The sequence below is a fragment of the Amblyraja radiata genome, chromosome 15 (genome assembly GCF_010909765.2).
Source record: "Amblyraja radiata isolate CabotCenter1 chromosome 15, sAmbRad1.1.pri, whole genome shotgun sequence".
Taxonomy (NCBI): domain Eukaryota; kingdom Metazoa; phylum Chordata; class Chondrichthyes; order Rajiformes; family Rajidae; genus Amblyraja; species Amblyraja radiata.
The window spans coordinates 18,669,819-18,697,436 of NC_045970.1; the positions used below are offsets into that span (position 1 = coordinate 18,669,819).

The 27,618-nt window shown below is 40.0% G+C and overlaps 1 protein-coding gene across 1 annotated transcript in view; it reads right to left on the reverse strand.

The window, feature by feature from the left end:
* Positions 1-27,618, reverse strand: part of LOC116981051 (dedicator of cytokinesis protein 1) — a 413,994-nt gene that overhangs the window by 103,992 nt on the left and 282,384 nt on the right. Inside the window, exons 32-35 of the mRNA XM_033033698.1 lie at positions 14,498-14,556; positions 8,425-8,573; positions 1,326-1,411; positions 1,001-1,157 (exon numbers count right to left, since the gene is read on the reverse strand). Coding sequence (XP_032889589.1) covers positions 1,001-1,157; positions 1,326-1,411; positions 8,425-8,573; positions 14,498-14,556 — 451 coding nt within the window. The remainder of the gene's footprint in view (positions 1-1,000; positions 1,158-1,325; positions 1,412-8,424; positions 8,574-14,497; positions 14,557-27,618) is intronic.

A 27,618-nucleotide genomic window follows, 5' to 3' on the forward strand; every position in this document is an offset into this window, starting at 1 on the left:
CTCCCACCAGTCTTACTGTCTCCAACTACATTCTATCTCTGTCCTGCCCACTCCCCTGACATCAGTCTGAAAAAGGGTCTCGACCCGAAACATCACCCATTCCTTCTCTCCAGAGATGCTGCCTGTCCTGCTGAGTTACTCCAGCATTTTGTGTCAACCTTCAATTTAAACCAGCATCTGCAGTTCTTTCCTACACAAAAAGTAGCGCAATTATATTTAAACATTGAAATCAATTGGGGTTCTTACAAGGAATATAGGATGAATATAATGGATGAAAGAATTATATACACTTAATTTCTCAGCTCTGTTAATCAATATCAATAACACATCCTAAACTAATCCAACAAACTATTTATAGTTCACCTGTGGTATTTCTGAAGTATATGCACTTACCTCGTTATCAAATTGGGAAATTATTATTCAAGAGTGCAATTCTTCAAAGGCCATTACGAACTCAAGCAAATTCAAGAATTTGTCCTTTATTTCTAAGTATATTTCAGATGTTCTATGTAATGTTTCTAATACTATCGTTCACACTCATCAGCATTTTATCTTAAACAGCCAAATGAATCTCATTGTAACCTTTGCCCAAACAGAACAATTAAAAATCTTACCACAGCAGAAACCAAAGGTGTAAAAATGCCATGTATGAAACAGACCAAAAACTGCTGTGATAAAACGTATATATTTTCTAAAATAAAAGTTATTGGATTACTTTTTGCTAATATACATTTTATCATAAAAGACTCACTGTATAAAGTTCTCAGGATTAGAACAAATTATTCAAACATTAGAAAATTATTAGAACAGAATATTAGAACAATATTTTCCAGAAAGAAAGGAATTTAGATCACCATTGGTGTCCCAAGTACACACTGGTGTTTTTACTTTGTAATGCCGCACGGCAATATTTGGCAACCAAATGATTACTAATGTAGCAATGTGAACAACACATTCCTGAAGATGACAGCAATCATAAAAATATAACAAATATTCTTACCAGTACATTAACTGTACAACTCATTCGGTTTTCTTTGTTTTCATCGTGCATGATTGTTCTGTAATCCAAAAGCCTCTCCATAAGCCTGACAACCAGCATGACGAAAGTTTCTCCACTCTTAGCAAGATACTTGTGCTTTCTACAGTGTTCCAAAAGGCTGAATAAAATAGCAAATAGTGTAGTTCATTTTAGTCATACAGAAAAATTACAAACAAAATTAAAGTAATAGGAAGCCAATTTCACAAGAGCTTCCCAATACTATAGTCACAGACATTAATTGTTACAAAATCTAAATATATTGTTATTATTTTCAATTAAAACTTACATCTTCTCAAACAGCACTTTGTACTGCTCATCCCCTCTGCCTCCTTCCACTTCATGATCTAATTTGGTGATGATCTCATTTTCAAACTATAATTAAATAGTGAATGTGAATAATAAGCAGAACATAATGTTGTAGTTCAAAGCAAATATTTCAATTATTACCAGTTATTTCAATGTTTAAATGAAGAAGCACATGACAACTATCCATTCATTAACAATTGTAGTGCACTTGTGGACACTGGTAGTCAGTGAATTTGTAAGACTATAAACTTTTGCCTGTAAATTTAAGAATGTATTACTCATCTTGATAAATAAAGTTAGGCATGACATATACATAAACATGTTGATAATCTAAAGGTTTTCTGTGATTAACAATTTTGAAAACTTGATGAATTGAATAAACCAACTTTTTGAATATAAACAATATTGGAAGAAATATATATTTCTCCAAGAAAATAAACACTCACAACCAGACATATATGTAGCTAGTATCTTCACAGATCATTATTTGACCATCATAATTATTTGACCTCTTCACCATTCACATCTCAGATAAATTAGGCCCCATGCATTTTACACTCTTGGCATCATCACAATAAATTAATGTTTTGAATATTGAACACAACATTAAATAATTTGCCTCAAACAGATGCTTGTTAATCGTCACATATGCCTGCGACAGAGGCAAGCGACCAAGAATAAGCAATATAAAAAATATAAAGTGACAAAAGTGATAGGAGCAGAATTAGGCCATTCAGCCCATCAAGTCTATCACATCTATGCCATTCAATCATGGCTGATCTATCTCTTCCTCCTAACCCCATTCTCCTGCCTTCTCCCCATAACCTCGGACACCCGTATGGATGGATGTTACACACACAACTTTTGGCAAAAAGAGTTGGTTAATCTTCAACTGGTGCCAAGGTGGGGCCACCACTTCTTATATTCTACATGGTTACCCTATCTTAAGAGATAGTGTTGATTACCCTGTGCTACTTACTAAAGAGCCTTCAATAAAATTTGGAATTCTGTTGTTTTAAAATATGTGTCCAATGAAGAACTTATGCAAAGCAATTTGATTACTCTTTATTTCAGTACTACATAAAAGGACAATTCCTGAAGTGAACTTGGGGGCCACTTTGCATCACTAAAGAAATCTTGAGTATTTCCTGGTGTGAATCAATCCTTTGGATTCAGCGGGGAAATCAGATCATGTTATTCTCAGAAGCCAATAATTTTGGCGTATCATGGAACAAACAAGGTGCTGAACTGGATAAGGACCCTATCAATGCAAGTCTCATTGCCTATCTACCCACCTTCTGTCATTTGGGATCAGAACTTACCACTTCTCCTTTGTTACATACCATTTCAACGTTGACTGTCAACTTCTCATTCTCTCATCCCCACTAATCTCGCGAATGGACCCATCCCTCATTCCCAATCGCCCTGGCCAGATCCCCCTTGTCACTCCTGGCACGATGCATGATCACCATGACTGTCTAATTATTATAGATGGCCCTGAACTCCAGGATCTAATTTTTTAATCCAACCACTAGGTTTGTTTATTATAATTATACATACAAGCTATACTTCAGCAAAAGCACTTCAAACAAAATAGAAGCTGATGCACCTGTATTAACAAGGAGTCTCCTATGAATGAAAGAGTCTCGGACAAGGCTGTTAAGAGTGAAGTGCAAGGCCAGCAGGAGTAAGGAATCCTAGATGTCAAGAGATACTGAGGCTCCGGTCATAAAAAAAAAAAGGGCATGGGTCATGTACAGCAGCTGGGATCAAGTGAATGTTTGAAAGAGTATACGGAAATGTGGAACATACTTAAGGAAACCAGGAACTCAAGAACGTGGCATGTGATAGCTTTGTCGGGCAGATAAGGAAAATTCAGAGATTTTATAAGGAAATTAAGGGAAAAAGAGTAACTAGGGAGAGAATAGGGCTCCTCAAGGACCAAAGTGGATATCTCTATTTAGAATTGCAGGAGATGTCTGAGGTCCACAACAATTGTTTCTGCTCTGTTTTTAATGTGGAGCTATGAAATTCTGGACAGTTAATGGGGATGTCATGGGCTAGTCTGCAATACAGTAGGGAGAGTGCTTGATGTCCTGAAATGTATGAAGGTAGATAAATGTTCAAGGCCTTATCAGGTATATCTAAGAACAATGTGAAAGGCAAGAGAAGACATTGCAGGACCTCTGGCTGAGATACATGCATCATTGTTAGCTGTGGGTGAGGTTCCGGAAGACTAAATGATGGCTAATGTTGTGTCTCAATTTAAGATGTGCTGCAAAGAAAAGACCAGTAAGCCCAACATCTGGGTATGTTAGTGAAGATGGATTCTGAGGAATAAGATATTTGTAATTGGAAAGACAGGGGTCGATTACGAATAGTCAGTACGGCTTTTTTTTGCTTGGGAGATCGTTCTCACAAATTTGATTGAGGATTTGTGACCAAGAAGGAAGAAGAGGGTAGTTTGGTAGGTGTAGTCTATATGGATTTCAACAAGGTTTTTGATAAGGCTTTGCAGGTTAGGTTACTCTGGAAAGTGAGATTTCCAGGGAGAGCTAGCTAATTGAATATATAATTGGCTTCATGTTAGGAAGCTACCGACTTACCCTGTAAATTAAACTTTTGGGAATTTTGTAAAAGCACTCACAAGTCCCTTTGCACCTTCGGTTTCTGAATCCTCACCCCCTTTAGAAAATAGTCTGCACCTTAATTCCTTCTATCAAAGTGCATGAACATACACTTTGCTATGTTGTGTTCCATCCACCACTTCTTTGCCCACTCTTCAAACATGTCCAAGTCTTTCTGCAAACTCTGTTTCCTCAACACTACCTGCACCTCCAACAATTTTAATATCACCTGCAAACTTGGCCACAAATTCATCAATCCCATCATCCAGATCATTAACATATAACATGAAAAGTAGCAGACCCAACACCAATCCCTGCACTAGTCACCGGCCGCCAACCAGAAAAGACCCCCTTTAATCCCACACTTTGCCTTCTGCCAGTCAGCCAATCTTCTATCCACGCTAGTACCTTGCCTCTAATACCATAGGCTCTTATTTTGTATAGCAGCATGTGCAGCACCTTATCAAAGGTCTGAAAATCCAAGTATACAACATCCAGTGACTTTCCTTTGTCTACCTTGCTTGCTACTTCCTCAAAGAATTCCAAGATCTCCCCTTAACAAAACCATTCTGACATTGGCCTGTTTTATCATGTGCTTCCAAATACCCCGAAGCCACATCCTTAATAATAGACTTTAAAATCTTACCAACCACTGAAGTCAAGCTAATCGGACTATAATTTATTACCTTTTGCCTCATTCCCTTCTTAAACCGTGTAGTTACGTTTGCTACTTTCCAGTCCTCTGGAACCATTCCTGACTCTCGTTATTCTTGAAGGATCACTATAAATGCCTTCCCATCTCTACCACAACCTTTCAGATCCCACAAAGCATCTGAATATTTAGAAATAAAACTTCCATTCCCTACTTGATCTTTTACTTCACATCTATGATCTCTGATTATTAATTATGCGTAGTTCTTCTATAATGTGTTTCCACAATGCATATTGGTTGTTACGTGATTTTGATCAGGAACAACGTAAAATTTACTTTGAAAATTGACAAGCAAAAAACTGCCTAAAAGAAGAAAATAGTTTCATATAAGCTCCCCACAGTAATCAGGAACCAGTCTCTTAAGTCTATCAGTATCACCGCAGGTGGCCATTAAAATTGACAAGCAATTATTTCCAATGACACATGTGCAATGATGCTCTTTAAACAATGTAACACACACAGTCTTTAGTAATTTTTGTTTGCAATAACAAAAATAAACTAATGGCTTATAAATCGAACTATACATTTGAAAATATTGCAGGAAAAAAAAGTTATTGCAGGAAAAAAAAGTGATTGCAGGAAAAAAAAGTTGCAGATCTGAAAGACCTAACCCCGTTCTTCCCCAGTGTCACAATTGTTATTATTAGGTAAATATTTATCGTGATCTTGAAAGATTTTTTTTGGCTCATCTCTTAACCTGATGTATTTCAAGAAGAGCAATCCTCCATAATGAAGTACTTCATCCTTGGTGAATTCCTCCTAAACCTTCTCGACATGCATTTTAAAGGATTTACATCTGAAATATGATGCTTAAAATTGCCTACAATACTCTGGCTGAGGTCATACCACTGATTTATAATAGGCTAGCATTATCATTTTCTTTTTTATAACCCATATCGATAAACAGAAGTAACTCGTATCCTTTTTAATCACCACAACATATTGCTATGCCATACAGTGGCCTCTCTGCTCATCTACATTTTTTGAACTGTGCTATTTATGGTGAATTGATTTTTCCATATTTGTCTTGCTAAAGTTAGTTAATTCTTCTCTGCCTTGAGTTAATAATTTTGTCAATTTTATTCTGGAGCCGATTTTCCTTCTGTAAATTACTGGGTCATGCAGAATCATATACTTATTAAAAGTGTGTGTGCGTGCGTGTGTGCGATTTCCCCTTTGATTCACCTCCTCCAAAACCCGACGCTGAAACGGTGAAATTTTTACATATTCTGGTAGAGATTTACCTCTCAAAAATCCCCTCATCTGTAAATTTGGTAAATTATTTCCCAAGTTTTTCACTAAAATTGTTCACAAGTCTGATTTTTTTTTCAAATCTAACCACTGGCCAGCTGGTGACGCCACAATGCCTTTGCCCATGGCCTACCTGGGCAAAGGCAAAATCTCCACTTTTCGCAGTCCACTCACTCGCCCGGCATCCCTCCACCTCTCCCCCCTCCTCCCTCCCCACCTCCTCTATTCTCTCTCCCCCCTCTCCTCTCTCTCCCCCTTACCCTCCTCTCTCCCCCCCTTCTCTCTCTCCCTCCCCTCTCCCCTCCCCCCTACTCCCCCTCCTCTCTCCCCTTCCCCCCCTCTACCCCCTCCCCTCTGCCTCTTCTCCAGCTCTCCCCCTCCCCTTCTCTCCTCCCCTCTCCCCGTCGTCTTGCCCTCCGCCTCTCTCACCCCTCTCTCACCCACCCCGTGTGTGGGGGGTGGTTAGTGTGTGTGTGACGCCGCAGGCTCCCCCCCCCCCCGCATCCATGCGGTGAGGGGACGGGCCTCAACGGGTCCCCCTTGGTCCAGTAACAACTAAAGTATAACTGAATTCAAGTACAATTAATATAGTATCGAACTAAACTTAAATTCTTAATGTTACTGCTGTTTTTATAACTTTATGTTGACAAACACAATGTAAAATCTTTTGCTGGGTTTGGGAATTAAACCATGTTATTAAAATATACATTATTTGCTTATCTCCAACTACCATGACACGCAATGTTTGTGGCATTGCTCATGCCCAACATGTAATGCCCCCAATAATAATGTTTCTTAACAAAACTATGGAAAATGCCAACCGCAAAATGCCATCAAAGCCCTTGGTTAATAATGAAAAAGGAAGTTTTAAGACCTGGAATAAACCTCATGCCCTCTGAGCATGTGATTTCTGCCTTACCATATGCTGAACTACCTGCAGTAGACAGTGGAAAAATACTGTCTGTAAGTGCTGCATAGATCTACAAATTCACTGGACGGACAAGCAAATCGATGTCAGTGCCCTTTCACAGGCCCATAATTCCCAAGCTGAAGATCTGCTTACACTCAGTTGACCACAATGGGCAGAATGCACAGTTGACGTGCTGAACACCAGAAGTAATCACTTTTTCCTAAGCTTTGTCAAGGGAAGAAATCACTGGGCAAAACAGGACAAAAGATCGAAGAGTGTGCCGAAGAGCTCTTTAAAGAAATGCTACATCCTAAAAGACACCTAGGAATCTCTGACCCAAGTGAAGGGGCATTTAGATTGGTACTGAGAACTTCAAAGCCATGCACTGGATGCACAGAAGTTGCTGACCACCTGGCAAGCCAGCCACCTAATAGTCCTATTTGCCACCTCCAACCCCATCTGTGGAATTGTCTGCAGTTCCAACATTGGCTTCATCAGCTATCTCAGAATTTGGAATGCAAGTATGCAATCGTTGATCCTGATGACTGCCTAAAAAGGAACAATGCCTGCTATTCAGTCATCTAACCATTGGTATTACTGAGTACAGGGTATTGTATAACTTTTTATTTTTGCTGAATGCTTCATTTGTCTTAATGTTCTATATCATTAAAAATGTAAGACTTTTGCCTGCAAATCAGGTCATGCACATCATTAAAAAGCACAAACACAAGCACACATTCCAATACATTCAACAACTAATATTGACCACATCAAACACCACCAAACATAAATATTCCTTTATCAAACATCTACAAACATTTCGTAATGCGACAACACAAATTGCAGCAAAATCCATGCATCACACAACAAAGAAAAAGACAAACATTTTATACAACACAATAGGTGCAAATATTTGTGGTATTGACAACTCACTGTAAGCAATTCCACAGGACATCTGTCATTTTTGCAAGCTTTACATATAATAATTCTTGTGTCAGATTTACTTGCTGTAATACTTGATTAATAACATCTCTTTTAGCTTTACAATAACTTGTTTCCACCACTCACTATAGTTACAGATATCAAATTTATTTTAAAATGCATTCTGCTGGACTTATTCATATTTTTGCTTTATTAGAATTTACATTTTTGAAATATCTAATTTATGAGCACCACCTGTGAGAAAAATAAATCTATCAAAAATGAAAGATGAAGCACCATCTGTTTCTTCTATATTTTATCTTGATTATTCAATTCATATTTTAAAACCACAGAATACACCATGTAGAACCAGAGAGACATCTGTGCCAGTGGAACATAATGCATAAGGAGGATTTGTACTCCACTCGAATGCGTGTGTGACTTCACTGGAGCACTACACACACTTCATAAATATGTCACTGCATCAGGGTGAAAAAAATCAATATTATTCTGAAAACAACATTAATTTATAACAAATAAATGACTTATTTATTTACTTGCTAACACGGTTCTTTGCATTTGTGAATTTTAATCACAAATATGTAAAGTAATTAAATTACAGTTGTGAGAATTTCAACACGACTTTAAATTCACTTACCATCTGGAAACTTCTTGTTGAGTGAAATTCACATTGCATCATGTCAAAAAAGATTGCAATTGTAGCTTTTCTCAGTTCAGTTTCTGGAATAAGGGTCATCTCCAGGATTGGACCCACCATTTCTGGGATAAATTTGATTTTGTGTTGACCTTTTAAGGAAATAATTGCTCTTAAGTAAAAGTTTCTTTTTGGACAACAAAATAAATTACAGCCACACAATGCACAAAATGAGGTCTGCATGATTATAACAATCGTCTTCTCAAATAATATCTAAACAGTATGACAGCATTCTGCATGAGTGGTTGGATAAGTATCCAAGGTTCTGATGCTGCCATGGCAGCTGAAATTTAATTCAAATAATTAAATTAAACTGATATAAACAGTACTAACAAATATCATCATGAAACAACTGGATTGTTGTAAAAATTAATGTGATTCACTAGTGACTTGCAGAGGGGCAAATTTGGTTCCACATTGGGACTGTCAGATCCACATCAGTGTTGCTAACCCCTAATTGTGAATATAGCTGATCAGGAAGAGCAAGGCCATGCTCTTTGGCAACTGGCTCGACCGATCTTCCGCCCCTTCACCATCAAGCCTGACTTCTTGAAGGTGCTGGGAATCAGGTTCGGGGGGGGGGGGAGGCGGGGGGCATGAGGCTTGTGACAAGAATTGGCTGGAGCGGATAACCAAGGTGGGGAAGAAGCTGGAGCTGTGGAAGCAACGCTCCCTCTCACAGGTGTGAGGTGCTCTCGGGACTGTTGTACTTGGCACAAGTGTGGCCCGCCCTCCCTCCTACGCCACAGGATCACCCGGGCTGTCTTCCACTTCATCTGGGGATCGAGGATGGACCTGGTACGATGGGCCACAATGCACAAGTCAGCAGATAACGGGGGTAAAAGCGTGCCCAACGGCGCCCTTACCCTGATGGCCACCTTCGTGTGCGGCTGCGTCAGGCGAAGCATAGAGCCGAGGCACGTGGGCACCAAGTGTCACTACCTGCTGAGATTCAGCCTGTCCCTGGTGTTGTGAAGGATAGGCCTGGCGCAGATGCCAAGCAATGTGCCAGTCAGCTGGACATTGCTGCACCATCTGTCGTTCGTGGAAAGGTTCTTCCGAACCAACACTTTTGATCACGTCCATCAGGCAGAGGTCAGCACGGAACGTCCTGCAGGCACTGCAGGGAAATGACTCCATGGATCCTGTGGCGTGGTTCGCAGAGCAGACTACCCAGCTTGTCTGGCGAAATGCATCATCACCAGAACTCACCAACAAGCACCAAGACCTGGCTTGGCTGGCGGTGAGGAGAGTCCTCCCAGTCAGATCCTTCCTGCACCGTCGGGACCTCATTACCAGCGCACGCTGCCCTCTGGACAGTTGCCCACCTCTTTGCAGAGTGTGGATTTGCAAAGTGTCTGGAGAGGTTTGCAATGGTCCCTTTCACTATTTATTCCCAACAGCTCCCACAGAGGACTCTGTGATTTACTGACTGTTCCCAGGGACGCATTCAGACTGACATCGAGTGCTGCTGGAACGTCATCAACTCAGTGAAAGACACTCTGGTCTGCCCGAGCATTGTTGACCTCCCAGCAGAGCGAGATGTCCATCGGGGAATATTGCCGACTGGCCCTCTGCAGACTGCAGGAGTACGTGCTGAGGGATGCACTGAAGCTCGGTGCAGCCAACGCCAAGGCTCTGTGGGGGAGCACCACAGTCTAGGGTCCTTCTGCTGCTGGACATGGGGGGTAGGGTGTGGTGGAGACGCCCCTCAAAATAAGGGGCATGATTCCACGCCAGTGGGCCATGAGTGGCAAGGGTGGGGGGGGGGAAATGTCGTGGAAGGTGTCACAAGAAGGAAACATAATACCATTTAACATTATAAAAAGCTTGATGACACGTGACCATTTTAAAATTCCATATTTTAATTTATTTTAAGGTATCTGATTTTTTAAGTTAGTTTTTAGATTTAAATATTAACATAAAGGACAAATAGAGGTTAATGTTTCACTTGTGTTTCAGAAGCAATATCTTGGCCATTATATAATACTTAAAAGCAAACTCAAAACAAAGAGTATCTTCACAATTTTCACTAATTGCAATGCTAACTGGAACATGACATAAAAGATCAAAATAAAGCCTTTTGGCAGTTTCTTCGATCGATGGTTTTTGAAAAGTAACTAATGAGCAGTGCATGCCAAATTTGGTTACATAACAGTAGTTTCAACTGCTAGAAAGTGATATTGACATGTTTTTGCCGTTTATATTTCTGAAAAACTTGCACTAGATAAAAACATGTAATTAGTATTCAAAATCACCACATATCACAAAGAACTTCATGTCAAGTACTCAGTCAATTACTTTAGATTTAAACAATAAATCTTCTTTTTAATGGAATAGGATTTCATAAAGCATAACATCGAAACATTTCATATACAGTGCCCTCAATAATGTTTGGGACAAAGATCCATCATTTATTTATTTGCCTCCATACTCCACAATTTCAGATTTGTAATGGAAAATAATCACGTGGTTAAAGAGCACATTGTCAGGTTTTAATAAAGGCCATTTTTATACATTTTAGTTTCACCATGTAGATATTACAGTAGTGTTTATACATAGTCTCCCAATCTCAGGGCACCATAATGTTTGGGACACAGCAAAGTAATGTAAATGAAAGTAGTCATATTTAGCATTGTATTGCATATCCTTTGCATGCAATGACTGCTTGAAGTCTGTGATACATGGATATTACCAGTTGCTGGGTGTCTTTTCTGGTGATGCTCTGCCAGGTCTGTATTGCAGCCATCTTTAGCTTATGCTTGTTTTGGGGGCTAGTCATCTTCAGTTTTCTCTTCAGCATATAAAAGGCATGCTCATTTGGGTTCAGATCAGTTGATGGACTTGGCTACTCAAGAATTTACCATTTTTTAGCTTTGAAAAACTCCTTTGTTGCTTTAGCAGTATGTTTGGGATCATTGTCTTGCTGTAGAATGAACTACCGGCCAATGAGTATTGAGGCATTTGTTTGAGCTTGAGCAGATAGGATGTGTCTATACACTTCTGAATTCATTATGCTACTACCATCAGTAGTTGTATCATCAATGAAGATAAGCAAGCCAGTACCGACAGCAGCCATACATGCCCATGCCATAAACCCCCACCGCCGTGTTTCAGATGAGGTGGTATGCTTTGGATCTTGGGCAGTTCCTTCTCTCCTCCATACTTTGCTCTTGCCATCACTCTGATATGTTAATCTTCGTCTCATCTATCCACAAGCCTCTGTATTTCTGTTCATGAAATCATCTGCGGACGATGGTCATTGACAAATCCACACCTGACTCCTGAAGAGTGTTTCTGATCTGTCGGACAGATGTTTGGGGATTTTTCTTTATTGCAGAGAATTCTTCTGAGATCAGCTGTGGAGGTTTTCCTTGGCCTGCCAGTCACTTTGTGACTAGTAAGGTCACCAGCGTTCTCTTTCTTCTTAATGATGTTCCAAACAGTTGCTTTTGATAAGCCTAAGGTTTGGTTGATGTCTCAAACATTATGGTGCCCTGAACTATGTATAAACATAGCTATATCATAATTTTAATATTGTTATATTAAGAAGTAGATGGATGGGGTCATGGACAAATGGAATGTGCCTCAAATAGGATATAAAATTAATCTACAAGTAAAATTTGACTTTTAAGGTACAAATCTGGAGTATTCCCCACCATACTATAATCATTCTAACACCTTTCATCTATTCAAGGTTGAGCTTTGCAATATGAATGAAGGTTTTGGGTGCTTTGTCTGCTTGCAATGCTAATATGTACCTAATATAATATTTTAGGTTTAGGTCAGGTTTTCTTAGGTTATATCTTAGGTTTTGGGTGCTTTGTCTATTGCAATGCAAATACGTACCTACATTATAATGTTGCATTAACTTTCTTTCAATGGCTTTCTCGATGTGCACTAATTTTATGAGTAGGTAAGGCACTGAGCCAAAGTTGCTGAGAAGACTACGTGCTACAACAAATATGACGAAACAGCTTCATTCCAGGATTTAGAAAGAGATTTGGTGAAAATAGAGACCACTTCATCGAAAATAAAATGATAGCTTTATGCATCCTTCCATTAAATGCCTTCCAAGCAAATCCCTAAGCTGGAGACAAGACTTTGGCTGATGCCTAACATCACAAGTCAAGAGTCAAGAGTGTTTTATTGTCATATGTCCCAGAGAGAACAATTAAATTCTTACTTGCTGCAGCACAACAGAAAATGTAAACATAGTACACTGTAAACAATATGATAAACGAGAGGAAAAAAAAGTTCAGTGTGTATATATATATATAGACACATGCTCACACGTACACACACACTATATATATATATACATACACGCACACACATACTCAAAAAACAATAGTAGTTCAATCATAATAATAATGTTTATTGTAGTTCAGAGCTTATTTGAGTTTGTAGTGTTTAATAGCCTGATGGCTGTAGGGAAAAAGCTGTTCCTGAACCTGGACGTTACAGTTTTCAGGCTCATGTACCTTCTTCCCGATGGCAGTGGTGAAATGAGTGTGTGGCCAGGATGGTGTGGGTCTCCGAAGATGCTTGCTGCCTTTTTGAGGCAGCGACTCCGATAAATCCCTACGATGGTGGGGAGGTCAGAGCCGGTGATGGACTGGGTAGTGTTCACAACTTTTTGCAGTCTTTTCTGCTCTTGGACGTTCAAGTTGCCAAAACAGGCCATGATACAACCAGTTAATATGCTCTTAACTGTACATCTGTAGAAGTTCAAGAGAATCCTCTTTGACATACCGAATCTCTGTAATCTTCTCAGGAAGTAGAGGTGTTGATGTGCATTATTTATAATTGCATCAGTGTGCTGGGTCCAGGAAAGATCTTCAGAAATATGCACGCCCAGGAAAGTTTTTGACTCCTCCACCATCATCCCGTTGATATAAACATGTGGGTCCTTATCCTTCCTCTTCCAAAGTCCACAATCAGTTCATTGGTTTTACTGATATTGAGAGCCAGGTTGTTGTGTTGACACCATTTGGTCAATCTCACTTCTGTACTCTGACTCATCATCATCTGTAATTCGTCCAACAACGGTGGTGTTGTCGGCGAACCTGATGATGGAGTTCGCACTACGTCCGGCTATACAGTCATGAGTATAGATTGAGTAGAGCAGGGGGCTGAGCACGCAGCCTTGAGGTGCTCCCATTCTTAACGAGGAAAAAATATTTCTGCTAATTTGAACAGACTGTGGTCTGTGGATGAGGAAGCCGAGGATCCAATTACAGAGGGATGCGCAGAGACCCAGTTCCGTGAGCTTGGTAACCAGCTTGGAGGGGATGACGGTATTACTTAGTCCCTCATAACATCAGAAATCTCTTTTCTACACGGTGAAAATTAGTCACATTACATTGTGTATGTCTGTTTGTTCTCAAAAGGAAATACCCTAGAATGAAATGAGGTAGGTACCATTCTTAGCTCCATTTCCAACACTCCAGAAATTTAGCGGACTATTTTTCAGTCTCTCTCAATTTATATGTCTTATGTGCAACATGTAAATTCCCACACAATCCTCTTGTTGAAGAACTGCAGGGGAAATTAGAGTTGTTTGGCTTGCAATAATCCCAATAGCGGCTCTCTTTACTTTGACAGGGGTTTATGCATGATTAGGGGATGCTATATTATTATGCTTGTTATTTTCCAAAGAAGAATGGGGAAGCCTCTTGGTAAACTCCAGAATTTATCCCTTAACTACCAACAACAAACAAATTACTTGGCCATTAACTTCACTGCTATTTTCAGAACATTACTTCCATAATAAATAACTAATTTGAAAACATACATGTCTAGATGTAAAGCATTTAGCATATCGTGACAATGGGTTTGTTAATTAAAAACATTCATTCTTTAATTATGACCACATTTACTTTGTCTTCCCTTTAGAGATGATGTGGAATCGTATTAACTGGTCAGGTGACAAGAAGGAAAACCTGGGAAAGCACATCCTTTTCTTCATTAAAAAAATATTCATTTTACATTATTATTTAAAGACCCAACTTACCAAGGTTATACCACATATCTCTGATCTCAAATCCAATTTGTCTCCTCATGTCACCGTATCTAAGGAAAAAGTAAAATTATTAATAGAAAATGTAATAGAAATTAACATTCTTTCTCTCTCCAGAGATGCTGACTGACCTGCCAAGTGTTCCGAGCAACTTTTTTTTGCCTTTAGGTTTGAAAATCACTATGGAAAGATACGGGCTTTTTTTATTTAAAAAAAAGGAATGTGTATTAAAATAAATTTGACTACCAAATAAAAATGATTTATTAGGTAACAATTTAGATAATTGGGGGAAGACACAATGGATTTGACTCCACCTATTGGTACCAGAGTTCCAGGCAAAAAGAGATGTAATTAAGTAACTTGTTCACATGCAACCAAAAATTGTAGGTGAAAATTATGTTTGCAATGTCTGAGCACTTTCCCTTGGCTATTCGTAGGTGTGCTTAAAGATTAAACATTACTAGACCAAGGGGGACCCATTGGGTCCCGTCCCCTCAATGTGTGGTTGCGAGTGGGGCTGCGGCCTGCGGCGTCACACACATACTAACCCCCCACACAAACACTAACCACCCCTCTTGATATTATATTAATATTATTCATCCGCTCCTTTTACCCCATCCCCGCCCTATCCACTGACGCATAGTCCCCACCTCGCAGGCATGTCTAGAGAGGGGGGGGGGGGAGAGAGGGCAGAGACAGAGTGGAAGAGAGAGAGGGGCAGAGAGAGTAGGGCAGAGAAAGAGAGAGAGGGGGGAGAGAGGGAGGGTGGAGGGGGGAGGAGGGGAAGAAGAGGGGGGAGGAGAGGGGGAGAGGGGTGGGAAGGGGGGAGAGGAGGATGGGGAAGGGGAGGGGGAGAGGGGGAGAGAGGAGGGGGGAGAGGGAGAGAGGGGGGAGAGAGGGGAGAGAGGGGAGGGGGGAAAGGAGGGGGAGGGGGAAAGGAGAGGGGGAGGGGGGAGAGGGCGGACGAACTCGGCGAACAGGTGGCTCGGACACCGAGCGGGTGCAGCCGACTGCGAGCGGGTGGCGGGCCTCGGCAGCTCTCAGGACCTCTGAAGCCCTCGGAAGCCCAACCAAATGACTGCGTGTTCAGCGACTTCAATCCGAGTGCGAGTCGCCTGTGAGTCGGGGGGGTGGGGGGGTGACAGTGCCCAGCAGGCTGCGCATTGAAAACTGCGCAGTGGGCCACGAGGAGCAGAGCCATTGTGACGTCATCAGCTCGTTAACTTTAAAAAAGAGCTCAGATTTGTGAACAATTTAAATTAAAAACTCAAAAAATAATTAACCAAATTTTCAGATTAGGCGATTTTTGAAATCATGAGGTGAATCTCTATCGGAATATGTAAAAATTTCACCATTAGCGCGTCGTGTTTTCGAGATGTGAATCACACACACAAATAAATACACACACAAATACATCTACATCCAAGATCAGAGTTTTATAAGTATACTAGACCAAGTGCAGACCCGTTGGGTCTGTTCCCACAAGGTGTGGTTGCGGGGGGGCATGCGGCGTCACACACACTAACTACCCCCCCGCACACACGCTAACTACCCCCCTTGATATATTAATATTATTAATTTGCTCCTTTTACCCCACAACCGCCCTATCCACTGACGCATAGCCCCCAACTCGCAGACGCGTCTAGAGAGGGGGGGGGGGGGTAGAGAGTGAGGGCAAAGAATGGGGAGAGAGTGGGAAGGGGGAGATGGGGAGAGTGGGGAGGGGGAGATGGGGAGGAGAGGGGAGGGGGAAGGGAGAGAGAGGGGGATGAGGATGGGGAGAGGAGAGCAGGGAGGGTGAAGGGGAGACAGAGGTAGGGGGAAGGGGGTGGTAGAGGGGGGAGGGGGGAAGGGTGGGTGAGGGAGGTAGAGAGGGATGGGGAAGGTGAGGTGAGAGGGGAAGAGGGGGACGTGGGAGAAGGGGGGGGGAGAGGAGAGGGGGAGGGGAGAAAGAGGGGGAGGGGAGAGGTGGAGAGAGAGTGGAGGGGGAGAGAGAGGAGGGGGAGAGAGAGGAGGGGAGGAAGGGAGGAGAGGGGGCGGCGGAGAGAGGGGAGAGAGAGAGGAGGGAGAGAGAGGAGGGGGAGAGAGAGGAGGGGGAGAGAGAGGAGGGGGAGAGAGAGAGAAGGGGAAGAGAGAGGGAAAGGGGAAGAGAGAGGGAAAGGGGAGGGAGAGAGGAAGGGAAGGAGAGAGAAGGGGGTAGTGGGGGAAAGGCACGGGGGTGGAAGGGAGGGAGGAAGGGGAGAGATCTCCCACCCCTGTCCCATTGTGATATCTGTGAGATGGCGTTGTGACTCATGCAGCAGTTTGATTTTAGTGGAACCACGTGAAGGTTCCAATCTCCCACACCTGTCCCATTGTGATGGCATATATGTAAATGAGATCCATTGTGATCGGACATCTGTGAGGTAGCACCGTGACTAATGCAGCAGTTTGATTTAAATTTTTTTTTGATGTTTTGTGAACAATTTTATTCAAAATCTGGGCGGGCGGGCGGGAGTCGAACTGCGGGAGGCGTGGCGCGAGCGTACTTGGCATGGTGCGGGCAGCGGGGGGGCGGTGGAGGAGAGCCGGGCTGCCAAATGAAGAGAGCATTGTGACGTCAGCAGCTCGTGTCCCGTTTAGATTTGGGGGGGGGGGGACGACGACGACGAAGGATTCCATGACAACATATGTACATAACAATGTCCAAATGTAATAAGGGGTTTCAGCATGTGGTTCTGGCGGACCAAGGCGTCAGAGAGCGCGCACACACACACACACACACACACACAGTTTTAATATATAGATAGACTAGATAGATATGCAGCAGCAAGCAGTATGAAGGAGCTAGTACAGTAATATTATTGAGTAGACAAAAAATGCTAGAGAAACTCAGCAGGTGAGGCAGCATCTATGGAGAGAAGGAATTGCCGACTTTCCTGAAGAAGGGTCTCGATCCGAAACGTCGCCAATGCCTCTCCATAGATGCTGCCTAATTTGCAGAGTTTCTCCAGCATTTTTGTCTACCTTTGATTTTTCCAGCATCTGCAGTTCTTTCTTAAACATTATTGGGTATATTGGAGGAAGGTTTTACTCTGCAATTAGTTATTATATTTTGTATAGAGATGGTTGATTTCATTTTTGGTATGTGAAATGGAAATGGTGCATTTCCTGGTTGATAAGCACAACACAAGGTATTAAAAATGTCAAAATTAATCTCTGAAAGATAAACACTTATTTGATAGCAAGGATTACAAAAAATAAGCCTTTGGATATGACCTTTGAATCATTTGGAGATTTGCTCGATATCAAGTTCTGAATTTTAATTAACCAGCAGCTAATACTAACCTCCTTTTTGTAATCTCAATGTATTATGATTGCATGTATATTCATTCAAATCAGTTCCAGTATTTTGCTTCTCTATCATAAATGTTTACTTATTCAGCAAGCACACAGATTAATTGCAAAGAAATATAAAATACAATGTTTCAGTTCAAAAACTTTAAGGAGATTTAAAAAAAAAGCTTTCAAATACTGCTTCAAGTTTCATCATCATTCAATGTGACTGAGATAGTTTATGGAGCTCTGGTTAACTTTTGTAAATGTTACAAAAATATTTAGCATGCATTACCAACTAATATTATAAATGAATAAAGAAATCTCCTGGAAGCTCAAAATTTTTAAAGCAAACATTTAAAAAAAATGCCTGGGCTTTCAAATACTTCTTATCAGGCAAAATCACTTTTCACATGTATACTGATAACCCAGTTCCCAATTCTAACTCACCCCTCAGCGCCGTAGGTGGCTGCTATTTGTATACATTGCGTATGCAAGCAAATAATCTCACTGTGCCTAGTCACATGTGGTAATAAAGCATTTCTATTTCACTACTACCACGTCTTCTGATCTCTACAATGCTTTAATAAGTTGCCTGGAATTGAGTGGTGGATGGGCAGAAAATCTCTTCAACCAAATGCAAATAAGACTAAAGCCTTCAGTCCCAATCAAAACCTCTGTTCCCTAGCGCTCTCTCTCTCTCTCTCTCTGGAAACAGGTTGAAGCAGAGGTTTATGATATTTGGTTAATATTAGCCTACAAAATAAGTATCCAATCAAATATCTGTGCCACTCTTCTATAACAGTCCAATTATTGCACCAAACACCCTCTGGGTGAAAACATTTTCTTTAGCTCCTTTTCAATGTATCTACCAATTTATTTGAGTCTTTACCCTCTGCTTCCTGATCTAAATGCTAAGGGAAACACACCCTCTTTACACTATCTTACCCTCATCATTTTATACACCTGAATTAATTTTCCTCTCTGTCTCCTCTGTTTCAATGTGATCAATTTCATGTGAATCTTTCTTCATACTATAATTTTCCAGTTCTGACCATTTTCCAGTTCTGACAACATTCTTGTCTTGTCTCCTCTACATCCTTTCTGGATGTAATGACCAAAATACAATGCAATGCTAGTATCTGTTATAACATAGGCTCCATACCTCTGTATTCCAGGCCTTAGCTAATAAAGCATCTTAGTATGTTTTTAATCACCTAATTGATCTGTGATGCTGCCATTAAAGATCAATGGATGTACATTTCAAGGTCTGTTTGTACCTCCATTTTACTTCATATCTCGACATTTACCCCCTGCATGGTCCAACTATACAGGCCATCTACAACATCCTGAGGTCTTAAGCTATCCTTATATTCATCAATAACATGGACATTTTTTGTATCTCTGCCAATTTCTTTATCACGTCTCCTATATTTGGGTTCAAATCATTTATATTACAAAAAACAATGTAATGAGTACCAGCATGTAAAACCTTATTGGTGCAGCACTCCATTTAAAAAGCACCCAGTCAAATTCAGTCAAGTTAGTCAGAGATGTATTTTCCGTAATAAATCCTCGCTAACTACAAAATGTTATGCTGTTTCCCAAAATAGATTCCAATAACTTGCACATCAAAGAAGTTTAACTAACCGCTGTAATCCCCGCCTCCCTTTATTAAACAGGACACTCTCATGGGCACCATTCCTGAAGACAGGGAGGATTGAAAGATTGCAAATTGAGTCTTTGTAATTTCTTCCCCTGCTTCTTATATATCTGAGATGTAGTTCAATTATGACTGATAATTAATCTTTTTCAAAGAGGTTAAATGTCTTATTACGTCTTCTTTAGCTTTGTATTCCAACACAACCCTTTGTGGCCTCCCAAGTCCTACCCACACCAAATTGATCATCTAAAATCATTTCACAGAAGTCCCAACTCACATCAGGTTCTGCTAATCCAACCCTCCTGCCTGCTGAACTATACTAATTCTTGATTAAATAATACCACGGTTCTGGAATTCTGATTCTTGGCCACTGTTCTGGAATTCTCATTCTTATTATCAGCTCATTCCCTTGTTTCCCTCCTGCTGCTCATCTTTGTAACGTCTTCCATCCTTACAGATTTCTGAGACCACTGCATACTTCCAGTTCTGGCCTCTTCATAATCTTGACTTTAAATATTTCACCCTTCTGGAAATGTTTCCAAAATCCATTCTGTACATATCTCCTTCTCTAAAACATGTCATAAAGGTTCCTGGGAGGTAGTTTCAGACATGTTTCTATGTCAAAGGTGCCTTCAGTATACCATTTGCAGTTCTTGCTGTCAATTACTCAAATTGACATCTACCATGCTTTTATGTGCCATAATTATGTTACATTTGTTCTTGTGCAGCAAATATATATTTTCCACACACTAATATTTTACATGTACATCAATATAAATAATCTTTGCACTGTTCATAAGAAAACATTTCCATCAGCTCATTACTATTACAACATCCACTGTTAAACAATGGCCAGAAAATAATGCTTGTTGTATGTTTTTGAAATAGAAAGGCACTAAGCTGGGCCTCTATCTATTCAACAGCAATCTACTTATGAGTTACACCCACATGCAGCATCTTGAATTTTTTTTTAAAATATTGCATTCCTTGGTGCAAATGTAACTGAGAGAGTATTTTAGGGTTGACAAGTAACCTTTGATATTACAGGAAACCAAATTTTCAGAGCCAAACCTAAATTGTTTTGAAATCCAGAAATCCTAGCATTTTCTGTTCAATGGTACCTTTGGATTGGAATTATTTTCTGGCAGTTCCATGCCTCTGAAAACGTGACATTTCACCCCTATTCTGATCCCTGGATCCCTCTAACTTTCAGGAATTTTCAGTAATATGAAATAGCACAGACTATTGAAAAGAGTGTTTGCTCTTCTTTCCTAATATTTGACCCATAAAGGCAATATATAATTTTATTTTACGATAAGTTAATGTTTCAAATTTGCAGAGTAACACACACTTCACATTCACTATTACTTCAGCCAGCCAAAGATTAAACTAAACCCCAAGCGGTGACAATAGACAATTAAGAAAAAGCTGATAAGAAGAAGTAATGAAAATAAATTAAGGCCTGGAATGAATGAAGGTGATACATAATTTAATTTACCCCAGAGATCTCATAAAGATTTATTGTTCACTGGCAAAGAAATACACAGTGTACAGATCACGCTTGACTATCAAACTGCAGGATATGTTATTCATACTGCTGCATAGGCAGAGATTTTAAGCCTCCTGATATTGAAGACATAACAATTGAGCATCTTTCACTTACATATTTGCATGTGTGGTGTCTTAGAGCAGACAAAAAATTTGAAATATCCAAATGAATGTACTACTACGTTTCCACATAAAACAGTTATTTTTACACAGATACAGATTGAGGCAGCATCACGTGGTCAGAATGGTCAGCGACTTGAAGATTCTCACAAATTGCATAAACAAATGAAATAAACATCTGCGATACTATGAAGAACAGTGAAATATGTGTGACCTTACCCTAAATTTAAAAATAATATTAGCTGGTGGATAAACCGAATGAGATGCCAGAGGAAGTATTTGAGGCAGATACAATAAAAACATTTGAAAAACATGTGGACACGTGAATGGATAGGAAAGTTTTAGAGGGATATGGGCTAAAGTAGGGCTAGCTTAAATGGGCATCTTGGTCGTCATGAACAAGTTGGGGCAGAGGGGCTGATTCCATGTGATATGACTATGACTCTAATAGCTGCACATTGAGATAGTAATATTTAGCTCCCTAATATAAACTGTCATATCTCTTTATGTAGTTGCTTCAGTTATTATTCAGTTATTATTCTGAAACATTAACTGAATTTCTATCTCTGTCAATGCTTCATATTAGGCTTTACCAATGTGTATTCTTGTACATTGCCAGTTGACGTCTTTACCCTAAGACTCACACTCACCAGAATTAAAATTAGAATGTCAGTAAGTACTTGAGTGTGAGAAACATCAGAAACAAGATTAATTATATACTCAGTTGTTTTCCATTTTCAGCGCATGATGTGAACACGTCTGATTTTCCTCCCTTTACACTTGAAGGAGCATGGCCAGTTGCTCACTCCAATCAAGTTTCACTAACATTTGGAGGCAGGTTGGAACAATCCAACTTTGTCACGATAATTCAATTCACAAATCTCTTACTGGTTTCACTTATTTAAAACCAAAGTGTTGCAGGGCATAAAAGATAGACTGCTCCCTTCTAAATTGTATTTCACACATGGAGGAATTAAAGGCATTAAATACATGCTGTTGCTTTATTAACACCCAATATGTAATAAATTCTTACAGAAGAACTGCCTGGGTTTCTTCCCTTTCTTATTAAGGAAATCGATTTAGAGAGATATAACACAACTTAATCAGAAGACACAAAGTTCAGTCGATTTATAGAGTAAATCATTTTTCTGGACAGGAAACTATGGAAGTTGATTAAACACATTTCATCTCCGTTGACCTAATTTTTTGTTTATATATGTTGACAGCTCTTGCCTTCTGCTGTTCAGTGATGGACCATTGTACTCTTCATCCACAAATTATGTCTCATTAAGCTTAGAAGGATATCTATTTTCTTTGTCTGACATCTTCTAATAGGTTAAAAATTGATTTTTGTCAATGTGCAAACAAAAGGCCGAAACACTTTAGCAACTGAAGAAGTTCATGTCCTTTAAAGTACTGTGCCACAATGGCTGATTGAGCTATAAGTCACAACCAATTAATACATCAAGGTTCATTGTTTTTTGAACATACAGGTACTACATTTTATTAAGAAAAGAACTTTAGCATATTACTCAAATATCTGCATTCTAGCCCTGATGGAACCAGGTACTGTATAAGAATTGAATAATGTCTGTTGCATCTTACTTGTAAAATAAATCAACAACAGCATAGTTGTTTTTAATTTAAGCTAATCTTTTACTTGATTGTATTTAATGATACTTATGTGCTTCCAAAACCCTACTGTTTTGGCAGAATGTTAATATTTGGAAATTAGTGTACCTTCTGGGAAATTAACTGGATAAAGATACCAGTCTACAAATATTATCATAAACCACTGTTTTATTTTCAGTGCTATATACATAAAAATCATTTTTGTTTTTAGAACGGAACCCGATTATAGTAGAATCATACCATTCTGGGAAATCAACAGCAATTCCGGCCATAAATAAACGTCAGACTGATAAAGCATTTTCCCTTACAGTGTTCCCGGGAGAAATTTGTCAATGTTATTCTGCAGTATGCCTGTCATTGGGCACTTTCAGCTGAGTTAGATTTTAAGAGAGAGTGTTACTAATTTAGCACTTCAATTAAAAGAGGGCTTCCTTGTGCAAATTCCTACCAAAGCAATCTGATTCAGGTAGGTTTCCTTTCATTTATTTACATACATGCTTGCCGACATATCCCCTATTCTCTCTCACCAATTCACTGCTTTCCACTCAACAGCTCAGCAATCATCATTGCCTTTGAATAAAGATTGAGGAAAGTATAAATAAGAAGAGGAATAAAATCCAGTTACCAGGAGGAAAAAAGACATGGAATTCAGGGATATGGAATAGTTGAATTAGCTGAAATTGGTACATTCAATATCCTGGCGGGGAGATTTGCTAGATATACGCAGGAGGGTTTGAATGACAGCCTGGCAAGGAATGGGAACCAATGAAGCAATGAGGCAGATGAGAAGGTTGAGGCAAATGCAGAAGTTAAAGAAAGCAAGTTCAGTTGATAGGACAGGCATGAGCATGGCAAGGAGCGAGGGAAGTCTGATGGTTCAAACTGCATTTATTTCAATGCAATAAGGCTAACAGGTAATGCAGATGAACTCAGGGCATGGATAAGGACATGAGACTGGGTTATTACAGAAAAGTGGTTGAGGGAGCAACAGGACTGATAGCTGAATGTTCCGGGGTACAAATGTTTCAGGACAGTTGTATTTTTGATGAGGGAGAACATCCTAGAGGTTTCGTAAAAGAAGATAGTCCTGGTGTCCAGTGAGGCTATATGGGTGGAAATGAGAAAAAGGAAGTGATCATTTTGATGAGATTGAACTCTAGACTCCATAATACCTAAAGGACACTTAGACATGGATAGGAAAGACTGGGGTGGTATATTGGCCATGCGCAGGCAAGTGGGACAAGCTCAATTAAACAATTTGGTCGGCATGGACAAGTTGGGCTGAAGGGCTTGATTCTTTGCTATATGGCTCCAAGGGTCTATGAGGTGTTATTTATTGAATCTGAATTCATCGCAATAGGAACAATGTGGGAAACCAAACATCAAAGAGACCAAAGTGGTAGTTGAAAGTTTCCCAGATATGGGCTGCCTTTGTCCTTCTTACAGACGTCACAGTTTGGGAGATGCATTGGAAGAAGCTCTCAAGAGTTACTACACTGTATCTTGGTGAATAACACATATTGTGGAATATTGGACTAATGGTAGATGGATTGAAAGGGTGCAAGTTAAATGGACTATTACACTGCTTGGTGTTAGAGCTTTAGTTATCTAGGCAACCAGAGACGGTTCCATCGCATTCCCGACGTGCTTCATGGATGGCAAAAAGGCAAATAAAGTATAATAGCCAAACTCCATCCTGAGAGATATGTTAATGGTTATTAATGCTTTTCAGCCACTGCTGGAAAGGTCTTTCTACTCCTTCTTGTTAGAGATGGACATTACTAACATTGTATGTGATCAATGTTACTTATCAATTATCATAAATGTTGTGCAGGTCTTCGTGCATGAGGGCATATGCTGCTTCATTATCTCAAGTTGTGAATGGAACACTGAGCAATAAACAGAAAACTTTCACGTGGTTAGCTTTTAAATAGAGGCACTGATGAAGAAAATGAAGGCAGTTCTGTTCTGATGAAAAAATGACTTGCCTCATTCACTGTATGACCCCTCTGGACTGCTGTAATAAAACAGTTTGGCTGCAGACACATTTAGTTCTGAAGCATAATTGCATAGTCAATGGTGAATGCTGTATCTGGTGTACTCAGCTGTTTTCTAGGCAAGAGATCAATTGGATTCTGTGCCGAATGGAACTCCAGTAGGAGGTTGAGATGGTTCATTCATTTAATACTACAGGGAGAGAAGCTTGTGAAATCTTTGTGTACGAAGGAACTGCAGATGCTGGTTTAAACTGAAGATAGACACTAAAAGCTGGAATAATTCAGCGGGGCAGACAGCAACTCTGGAGAAAAGAAACAGAAACCTTTGGGTCTGAAAGGTCTAAAGAAGGGTCTCGACCCAAAACGTCACCTATTCCTTTTCTCCAGAGATGCTGTCTGACCCGCTGAGTTACTCCACCTTTTTGTGTCTATCTTGTGAAATATTTGGCTGCTTTAATTTGCACTCATTTGTTGGGCTCCATTGTTATTGAGAAAGGGCTAATCATAGAGCTTTCTCCAGCTAATATTTAATTTTCACTTCTATTAAAATACTGCAGAGCTCTGGTGTAATATATTAGTTGTGAAATTAGCTCTATCTACATCAAAGCTTATGAGCATGCACATGCTTTTCAGTTATGGTTTTAACTGATTGATGTCTATTTTTCAGATTCACCTGGTGCTCTTCACAGCATGTTCTTCTTAATGAATTTGATTGAAGATCGTTTTAATGGTAGAAACGATTTGCAATGCCACGTTGATTAAAGATTTGAGTGAAATACAATGCCATTGCTATTCTTGATTCACAAGTTGGTACTGCTGGATTCATTCTGAATGTGTCCAATTTAATGAAGTGTACAATACAGTCACATTCTTAGTGTGGAAAAGAGTTGCTATTTACTAAGAATGTGTGGTGGACACTCCTCCATCATTCTACTAGGTTGCATTCAACATGGAGGAGTACTGGTTCATCAGCTGAGATAGAAAAGGAGACAGTGAGCTGCAAGAATTTTCTTTATCATGTCAGAAAGCATACAATGCAATGAATTAATGCCACAATAATGTACTGACATTTCCAAGTGTGCCACAGTTTTTGGAAGGGTTAGTACTAACCAGGGTGATAACATAGCGTAGTGTAACAATTTGCTTCAGCTAGGTATCTGCTATTCCTCACTATGCAATGGTTTTGAAACAAAAGCATGTTTTGGATATCATGTGAAGGTCATGACTGGATAGACTTGGCTTGTACTCGCTAAAATTTCGAAGATTGAGGGGGGATCTTATAGAAACGTACAACATTCTTAAGGGGATGGACAGGCTAGATGCAGGAAGATTGTTCCCGATGTTGGGAAAGTCCAGAACAAGGGGTCACAGTTTAAGGATAAGGGGGAAATCTTTTAGGACTGAGATGAGAAAAACATTTTTTATACAGAGAGTGGTGAATCTGTGGAATTCTCTGCCACAGAAGGTAGTTGAGGCCAGTTAATTGGCTATATTTAAAAGGGAGTTAGATGTGGCCCTTGTGGCTAAAGGGATCAGGGGGTATAGAGAGAAAGCAGGTACAGGATACTGAGTTGGATGATCAGCCATGATCATATTGAATGGCGGTGCAGGCTCGAAGGGCCGAATGGCCTCCTCCTGCACCTATTTTCTATGTTTCTATGTTTCTATGATATGAATAACCAGACGAAAGACTCTCAAGACCTAAATTATTTGCATTTCAATTTGGTTTTCTGGCTTTAGTTTAGGTTTTTGACAGCAAAAATAAAGTCACAAAAGTATTTCATCCTTTGCAAATACAATACTCCTATCTCAGAGCATGACTTGTTTTGCTTAACTTTGTTGTGCCCCTTTGTTGTGGCCCTTGGGAATAGTGCATTCATATGCAGATGTGTTGATAGTTGAATGACTGACTGTCATTCTCAGGTCCTCTAGTAATAATTTCTCAATTTCTAGCAGACTTTTTCCCTGCCTGATGATTTATGTAGTCACGAAACGTCAACATATATTTTGCCCCATTTATGACTGCCAACAATGCACGCATATAGTAATCACATATACCAGCTTATTTTTCTGTGGTTGCTAGCTCCCTCACATTTGCTCACAAGCCAAGATACAAGATCACTTCTCTGAGCTCAATTGTTGATTCAAGGCAAGTGTAACACCGATCTCATTTCTATGTTTAATGAGAGACAAAATCAGGCTACGTGTGAGGGCATGCACTTGGATAAGAGGAATCCAAAGGCAGATCGTTATCTGAAATGAACAGGATCCAGGTATTCCTGTCCACAAACTGCAAAACTTTTGCAGGCACGTGCAGCAGGTGCAAGAAGGTTAGATATTAGAAATAGGCATGTATCATTACAATAGTGCAGGGTACTAACGACACAAGAGACTGCAGATGCTGGAATCAGGAGCAACAATATATTGGATGTATTCAGTGGAACAAACAGCATCTGTGGGTGGCAAGGGGGGAAAGTAATTAATCACATTTCAGGTCAAAACCCTGCATCGGGACTGAGAGTGGTGCGATTCTCATTGAAACCTACCGAATAATGAAAGGCCAAGATAGAATGGACGTGGAGAGGATGTTTCTGGTAAAGGGAGCGCTGAGGGCCAGAGGGATAACATCAGAATAAAAATACATATATTTAGAATGGGGATGAGGAGACATTTTTGAGCCGGAGGATGGTGAATGTGTGGAATTCATTGCCACACATGCTATGGAGACCGTCATTGGGTATTTTTAAAGTGGAGATTTATAGAATCTTGATTAGTAAGGGCGTCAAATGTTACGGGGAGAAGACAGGACAATGGGGTTGAGAGAGAAAAAATAGATCAAT